Source organism: Eurypyga helias, unplaced genomic scaffold, assembly GCF_000690775.1.
Source record: "Eurypyga helias isolate BGI_N326 unplaced genomic scaffold, ASM69077v1 Scaffold7863, whole genome shotgun sequence".
Classification (NCBI taxonomy): domain Eukaryota; kingdom Metazoa; phylum Chordata; class Aves; order Eurypygiformes; family Eurypygidae; genus Eurypyga; species Eurypyga helias.
Window position 1 is genome coordinate 1 of NW_010239148.1, and position 8,492 is coordinate 8,492.

General features: G+C 52.1%; 1 protein-coding gene across 2 annotated transcripts; it reads left to right on the forward strand.

Moving 5' to 3' along the window:
* The first annotated feature begins 3,419 nt into the window (after nucleotides 1-3,419).
* On the forward strand, nucleotides 3,420-8,213 carry ARHGDIB (Rho GDP dissociation inhibitor (GDI) beta). 2 transcript variants are annotated; one of them, XM_010148041.1, is made up of 5 exons: nucleotides 3,420-3,608; nucleotides 4,191-4,274; nucleotides 5,125-5,201; nucleotides 6,655-6,718; nucleotides 7,425-8,213. In XM_010148041.1, the coding sequence occupies exons 1-5, from the start codon at nucleotides 3,431-3,433 to the stop codon at nucleotides 7,622-7,624; spliced, it is 603 nt and encodes a 200-aa protein (XP_010146343.1). In that variant the 5' UTR covers nucleotides 3,420-3,430; the 3' UTR covers nucleotides 7,625-8,213. The 2 variants fall into 2 exon arrangements, with proteins under 2 accessions (XP_010146343.1, XP_010146344.1); XM_010148042.1 differs by having other exon boundaries at nucleotides 3,427-3,608; nucleotides 6,655-6,716; nucleotides 7,555-8,213.
* Nucleotides 8,214-8,492: the final 279 nt, after the last annotated feature.

The following is an 8,492-nucleotide window of genomic DNA, read 5'->3' on the forward strand; positions in this document are numbered from 1 at the left end:
GCTGGTGGGGCCGGTGGGTTTCTCCCCCATCGCAGAAAATTGCTTCCTCCCTGCTACACCCGCTTCCTGGAGATAAGCCCTCGATCGGGGGTGGTTTGGGGGAGTGAATGTGATGCGCAGACGAAGAGCAAGTAAAATGATGACCCTGGGGCATCGCTCTTTGTGCCCTGTGGCGGCATGGCAGGGGGGGGGCAAGGAGGTACACACCATCCACTACATCTCCTGCCCTCTTCTGCTGCAGGTGCGGGGGCAGCCCCCCATCTCCAGCCCAGGCAGAGCTCAGCTGAAAGACCCTAGCATCCCTCGGCAGAGCATGATTCCTCCTTCGCCTCTTGCAGCCATCGTCTTTCTGGCAGGGGGTCCCTAGCACTGCCCCTGTCCCTCTTCCTGCTGCTTTGTGGGTGCTGCCAAGCCTCAGAGGTGCAGGTGATGCACGACTGTGGGTTGGGGCTGCAGGAAAGGAAGAAAAATGTGCCCGTGCAGCGTACAAGTCCCCCATATTTCTCCTTGCATAGTGCATTTATAGGGTTAATTTTCTCATTTTTAATGAGGCTTGTGGCCTGAGGCCATGGGGGTCTCCATCTTAGCCCAGCCCTTGCCCTGGGCAGTGATGTAGGAGCCCAGGAACCCTGACATTTGGGTACTGACATGCTCACGCTGGGGAAGTGCTGGTGCCTGAGCCCAGTAGCCACCAGTCCCGCAGCTGAGCTGAGTGGAGGTAGGGGCAGCTGAGATAGGAGCTTTTCTCTGGGTCACCTCCTGCCTGGGAATTTGGCAGGAAGGCAGGGTCACATCAGAACCTGGGGAGAAATGTCAGAATTGGGTCTGATTGGTGCCATCCTTGAGATGCGTGTGAGCCAAGGGTTGTTCAGCCCAGACAGCCTGGCTGGTGCTGTTCCCCAGCGGGCTCTTGTTGGCGCAGCAGGCGGAGGTTTTCAGAGGCTAAAAGCATCCGTCCTCAAGTGAGTCGTCCCCACGGGCTGGCAGGGAAAGTCTCTGCTGTATGTGTGATGTAAAGGGAAGGTCTGAGGGATGGGGAACAACGAGCTGGTCTGGCCTGACTCTGCTTTTTATCTGCCTGCGGCCAGAGATGTCTCTCTCTCCATCGCCTGCGTCTCTCCTGCTCCTGTGATAAACCACAAAACCCCCGTGGAGGATGGGGGCACGCAGGCAGCTCTGCGCTGTGGTTGTCGTGGTGGCAGACGCAGCCTAATATTGCGAGAGAGCTCGGGAGAGTGGAAGTGACTCAGACCTGCAGCTGGAGTCCAAGTGGAAGGCAAGACCTGGCGGTGGCTGCCACGAATCTACCGCTTTCTCTTCCTGTGCTGAGTGTGGGATGGCACTGAGGGGATGGTGAGGCTTTGCAAGGTGGCTGTGCTGAGACTGCAGAGCAGTGGGCCATGAGCAATCATTGCTTTCATGAGGGAGCTTCTGGTTTCCTTCCTCATGAGGACAAGCCCAAGGGTCTTCCCCGTGGTACGTAGGTCGTTCATGCTCCTAGGGCTGGGCATGAACTCAGCCAATGTTATGCAGCTGCTGGGATGTGCCTTCTTTCCTGCCACTTGAGTTGTGATTCCCTTTTATTTTCCAGCTGCTCGCTATGCACTAGTTCCTGACTCACCACGAAACGCCATTGCAAAGTAGTCTTGCATCAGGGCCGTTACCCATTAGCATGCCAGACTGAGTCTTCTTGTTCCTGTGTTGCTTGGTCCTTGTCTGTCGCTTTGTAACATGTTGCCTTCCTTGATTTTGTTGTTTGGTTTTTTGTGTTTGGGGTTTTTTTTTTTTTCCCCAGCTGGAATTGCTCTGGGAGGTCTACATATTTTCACTTGCTGATTCACCCTGAACTATTGCATGTTGGTGGTTTGTTTTTTTTTTTCCTTTCTGTTTTAATGAATGAGAAAAGTGTCCCTCTAGCTCCCAATTTAACTTTTGGGAGCAGGGGCAAATGTTAAGGGCACGGCTGCAGGGAGGGATAAAGGGCTTATGGGGGAAAATGCAAATAAGCAGGCAAAAGGAGAATTTTTAGCATGAATAACCTCCAAGAAGGAGTTAATAAGCTGAAGTGAACTGAGTGATCTGTGTAGCTCCACCAAATCCCCTTGCTGCCAAACAGCAAGGAACGGCTTGGCCATTTATCATAGCATCACAGAATTTTTCAGGTTGGAAAAGACCTTTAAGATCATCAAGTCCAATCGTTAACCTACCATTGGCAAATCCACAACTAAACCATGTCCCTGAGCACCTTATCCACACCTCTCTTAAATCCCTTTAGGGATGGTGACTCAAGCACCTCCCTGGGCAGCCTGTTCCAATGCCTGACAACCCTTTTGGTGAAGAAATTTTTCCTAATATCCAATCTATATTTGCAACAGCCACTGCTGCACTAGGGCACTGCTCTGCTTTTCAGCCTTTCTCTGCAGAGTGGGAAGGTGGCTAGGACCATGCGGCTGGCTCTGAGGCAGGCAGCTGACTGAGGGGGACCTGGCACAGCACTGCTCACCTCTCCTGCCTTTGTCTTCTCTTCCCCGTTCCCTGCCTTCCACCTGGCTGCCCATCAGTTGATCTCTTCCCGCTCTGGCTCCCATTTGGGGTGCAACCCAAGCAGCTTCGCTGCACTCCTGCGTTCAGTGGCATGTGTCCCAGCCATGGTGGCTGCGGGCTCCAGCTGTCCCACCTCTCCTTTCCGAGAAACCCCACTGGTGCGGCGCAGGTACGCAGGGCTGCTCTGCAGCCGGGCTGTGGGTGGTCACAGTCATGCTTCCTTCCTCAGTGGGACGGAGACCTAATCGGTGTGTGAAGTGAGCTGTTCCTGGGAGCAAGCACCAGGAATTCCAGCAGATAAACTGTAGTGGGTGCATTTCCTTGAGGGCTTCAGCTAACTTGCTAAGATATGGGAGTTGCTGTCAGGTATTTGATCTTGGTATGCAACGCTGCCTGACCATGTGGCTGTTAACCCGTTACAAGAGGGCGAATGAGACCTCTGGCCTTGGCTTTATTCGTGTCTCTGGCAGTGGCTCTTTGTGCAGGATAGCTGGCGAGCACTGAAACCTTGCACGGTGGCTTGTAATTGCAGGGTTGCCGGCCAGCGATCGTGCTGCAGAGTGGCTGTAAATCACTCTGGTTCCAGCCTCCATTCCCGCACCTCCTCCCCGGGAGGGAAGAATGGTGTAGGTCTGCGTGTGCGCGTGGTGCCTGCAGGGAGAGGAGCGGGGGCAGAGGGGGATTGTTAGAGCCAGAATATCAGCACAGCAGCATTGGGATTGCAGCCGATCACCGTCGCCATTTGCCTGTAACGATCTCGCTGCGTTCGGCGCTGGGCGAGTGCCTGTCTGCTCAGGGGACTGAACCACACTGTATCCAGAGCGAGAGCCCCCAGGGACGCAATCCCACTGACTGCCCCCTCCTCTGTTACCCAGACCAAGTGACCATGACTGAGAAAACCCAAGAACCCCACGTGGAAGAAGATGATGATGAGCTGGATGGGAAACTCAACTACAAACCTCCTCCCCAGAAAACGCTGCAGGAGCTGCAAGAGTTGGACAAGGATGATGAAAGCCTCGCTAAGTACAAGAAGTCCCTGCTGGGAGATGGACCTGTGGTAGTAGGTAAGCTGGGGCACGCTGATAGGAAGGGACTGGGGAGATGCACCGCAACCATGTGCTGTGGCGATGGGGCAAGGTGGCCTGAAAGAAGAGGGAGCTTGTTTGACCAGGCACATGCACTGCTGCTGCTGGAGGACTGGGGATGGGCAGGTGGAGAGATGCATGTAAAGACGGCAGGGAAGATGCTCTGAACATTAGACGTAAGGTTAATAGAGAGTGCTGGCATCAGAAAGGGACTTGTGGTGGGAGGTGTGTGGGCCTTGGAGGATTCCTGAGGGATTAGAAACATGGGGGGACTAGCCTATGCTGAAAAGGAGCCTTGCTGCTCAGAATGATCTTAATAAGGAAGTCTCCTGTAGTGGACAAACCTCCTCTAGGTATTAGGACGGAGGCTGGAAGGATCCATATCGAAGGACTGGGGTAGCTGCATGGCCCTGTTGTGCTAAGGGAAGCCTGACATTGCTGGGTGTTTCTTGAAGTGCAGTTTCCATGTGGGAAAGCAACCCCATTTCTTCAGCATTGTTCTTCTCCCCTTGCATTTAATTTTGCAAGCTGACAGTTTGCCCCTGACTTTCCTACCTGCAGACCCAACAGCTCCCAATGTGGTGGTCACCCGACTCACACTGGTATGTGACTCTGCTCCAGGACCCATCACTATGGACCTTACAGGTAGGAAGAGACTCTGTCCTTGGACACAAAGTGGAACAAGCAAAAGCCCTGGCATGCTTCAAATTGAAAGGGAGTTTGTCTGTGGGATGTTCAGTTGGTTTTAGAGGAACTCTGAGGACGTCTTAGCCTTGTTTCTTATTTTAAGGTAGAAACGTATGAAAAAGAAAAGGAGATGTAATTAAGGAGAGTGTCAGGGATCTAGGAGTTCCTGGGTTTTTCCTGCCTTATCTTCTTTCTTCCTTTCAATGAGACCTCATGAGCACAAGGGATGTGCATGCGTTTGGGTAACGAGCTGTTTTGAAACTTCAGAATCGAGCAATATCTGCAGTTCCGGCTCCTGGGGACATGGGGAGAGAACCAGGCTTCACCTTATATGGGCTTTTCTGCAGAGAGAGGAAGCTGGGCCCGGAGAAGCAGGGAGGCTTCCTCTTCAACCGAAACCACGCAGAGCCCTGCAGAGCCCAGGCAGCCTCACAAGCTGAGCAGGAGCTGCCAAACGTGCTCCGTTCACCCCAGCCTGGGGCTGGGCATTGGCAAAGCATGCACACGCTCCTGCAGATGCCCGGCAAAGGGTCTGCACATAAATATATTTGTGTGCCCAGACCTGTGTTTGTTTAGTCATTGTCTTTGCAGATATGGACGCTGTCACATACGTACATGCAGGCCTAGGTTTTTCTGTGTGCTTGCTTTCACAGCGCAATTGCTTATACAGACCTCTATACTCATTGTGCAGGTGTACCATCTTTCCAAGGGATGCTCTTCTCCGACACCAATCCCAGCCCCATCCCACAGCGTGTGGTCACTTCTTGCTGTGACACCTCTAGCTAACAGCTTGATCCTCTCCTTACAGGTGACCTTGATGCACTCAAGAAAGAGATCTTTGTATTAAAGGAAGGAGTGGAGTACAGAGTTAAGATCCACTTCAGAGTGAGTTGTTTTCCTTCTGGTTGCTTCTTATCATCAGTTGCTGAGGCCAGTCACTGACAGTCTATCAGAGCTGGGCAGCATGCGTGCCCAAAAGCTGGGCCCATGTAAAGCTCCCCTAGCTTCAGGTCTTGTTCTACCCAACAAGGGACCAGGTCATTCCAGGGAAGTGCTTCTGCTTGCTCACACCGTGCCAGAAGTTGCTTTCTGTCCACTCACAGTGGTGAACAACAGGTGGTTCGGAAGCCAGATGGGTAGTTTTGGCTGAGTTAGGCCTGGCTTTTCAGCCACCACAAAATCCTTACTTCACATAGAGTAGAAATGGGTAGATGAGAAGAGATAATGGTTTTCCACGAAGTACTGGTTCAGTCTGCATTGCTGCGCTTCATGTATGCATGAAAAAGATTCAATACTATAACATTTGCCTGATGAGACCTGAATTCTGAGTCACGATATACCCAAATGGGCTCATTTTTCCTCTTCTCCATTAACCAGTGTGTCAGCCATTTCTTCTGTTTCCAGCTGAAAATGAGGCTTGGCCAGACTGCAGTGTGGCATCAGCACTGAAGTGATCATCTCCACGTTTGCTGTAGACAAATCTGGCTTTGGCAGAGAAGGCAAAAAGGGGTGGAGTATAGTTCTCCTGAAACAGAGGAGGGAAGTGTTAGTATTGTGGGTTCTGTAGGAAAGGTTTCCCTTTTTCTCTGAAGTTTGGTTTCCATCTCAGAGATGACTTGGTCCCCAGGGACACCTCCAGCTCTTTGTGCTATGAAATATTTCCATCTGTACCTGAGCCCTGTTGACAGGAGATGCCCAGAGGCAGACAAGTTATTCTAACTCTCTCCCTCAGTCCCAAGGCTGATAAGAGCTGGCACCACGTGAATTCTCCCCTGGGATGTAAAAGGACCTGCCCATCTTGTTTCCAGATTGAGCAGCGCTGCAGGGAGGCAGAAGGGGGATAACAAGGGATACATCCAAGCTATCCATGGGAGATTTGAGGAAAGATTATGAACAAATCCTTTTGTCTCTTGAGGAGAAACTTGCGAGCTCCCCACGTGGCATAGGAGACAGCTAGGAGTGCTCAGCTAATGTGCCCACCTGTTTGTGCCAGAGGGATGACTCTAATCACACACATCTGGTTTTCTGTCTGGAAATTATTATCTGGGAACTCCCTGGTTCACTTTTCTTTGTCCTCATTGAACTGTCTTGTGAAGCTGACTGATGTGCTCCAGTCAGCCTCAGAGATGGGGAAGTGCGGGAACTGCACGGAGGATGCTGTAGGTCTCCAGGTGCCTATGGAGAAGTCATGTTAGGACTCCCCTCAGTGTGTCCTGTGCTGAGCCTTTGAGGGCAGTGGTGTAGGGAGCCAAGATAAATGTCTCTAAGGAGAGAGAAAACCAGCAGATACAGAACTAAACCCCTTCCCTTGACGCTTACTTCTGGTCACTTCTTGCAGGTAAACAGGGACATTGTGTCAGGACTGAAATATGTGCAGCACACCTACCGGACAGGGGTGAAGGGTGAGTAAGAGACCTTTGTGCCCTACACACCAGTGCTCCTACCACCGTGTTCCTACAGCTCTGAGCCAGGACAGAGCCTCCCTTGGCCCTGAGGGTCTCCCTCTGCACCGCCACACAGGAAGTGAGACTTCTCAGCAGAGTGCATTAGCCTGCACTCTGCGTTACCCAGGCCAAGCGGTTCCTGTGAACTCAGTATGAGCCAGCTCTGGTATCTGTAAGCTACACCACTCTCTGCAGCAGCAAGTCCCCAGGGATGCTGTTTAGACAGTGCTTGCCACAGATTTCCTCTCCATACAGAGGTCTTCACCTCGCCCACATCCCACATGTGCATTTTTCCATGCAACCACCTCTAAGGCTCCAGCGTCCCGTTCAGCACATGTAAGTGGGGTCTTCTCACCAGAAAAGAGAAGTAGTGTGGGCTCAAGAGAGATACATGCACTTGAGCCCTGCACTGGGTGTGCCCACTCCCAGCAGCACATACAGTTAGAGGGTACAGACTGAGTTAGCTGCCTGTCCATCTGCCTGTCCTTGTGCTTCACTAACCTGCTTTTTCCACTCATTCTGTTCCCCTTGCTGACATGGACTATCCCTTTCTCTCCCCACTGTCTGATTGCTTTCTGTGACCTGTGCTCATGCCTGTGGCCTCTTCTCTCCTGTATCATTCCCTACCCGAGGGGCTCATCCGTTGTGGGTTGTTTTCTCCTAGTGGACAAAGCCACATTCATGGTTGGCAGCTACGGCCCACGGCCAGAGGAGTACGAGTTCCTGACGCCCATTGAGGAGGCTCCTAAGGGTATGCTGGCTCGAGGCACCTATCACAACAAGTCCTTCTTCACGGATGACGACAAGCACGACCATCTCACCTGGGAGTGGAACCTGTCCATCAAGAAGGAATGGACAGAATGAGTTCACCCAGTTTGCCTTCCCCCTTCCCATCCCCTTGCCTCCTGCACCAGTCTCCAGGTGGGCCATGCCCACCATGCTGCTCCTTCCTGCCACCGTGGCCGGCCACAGCCCTGGCAGCCCTTCCCGTGGGTGCTGGGGCTCTGTGCCAGCCTCGGTCGATGCACAGGCCTGCAGGCGGCCTTTGTTACTTCTGATACACTGAAAATAACCTGCCCATTCTCACCACCACCCCATCATGACACATAATGGGTTAAATTGGGAAGCATCATCCTCCCTGTCTCCCAGTACTTCCTCCTGCTGCCTCCATCTCTCCTGTAAGAACTCCGGTCCCGGAAGTGCCTTTTCTAGGAAACAAGATCACCTGGCAGGGCGGACTGGTCCCTGGAAAATCCCTATCTGAGTTACACTTGCCATGTGTTCTGACTCATTGTAAATGGTTACTTACCTCCCATGATGATCTCCTGGTCTGTATCTGGTGCCCTACCCTGTTAAAATCCATCCTTGTGCAGGCAAAACCGGTCAGGGGGAATGCAGCTAGATGCTGTAACAAGACTTCGGTGTCCCAAGAATAAAACCAGTTTCTTTCTTCTTTTCTGCATGAGTGTCATGTTCTTTTCTGGAGTATGTTTTTTTCAGTGAGGTGCATGTGGATAATGCATTATAGGAAGGCTTAAGAGCATATTTCAGAAGAGAAATAGCCCTCCTCCTTCAAAACATCAGCCTGACTCTGTAAGTGAATTATTTCAGAGCTGCTTCCTTCAGGGGTTTCATGAATCCTTCTTTGAAGCCCAAAGTCTGGCCTGTGGTGGGCTGAATGAGCCCAGGGAGCTCTAACGTGGTCTTCTCGTGTTCAGCACTATGGCAGCTG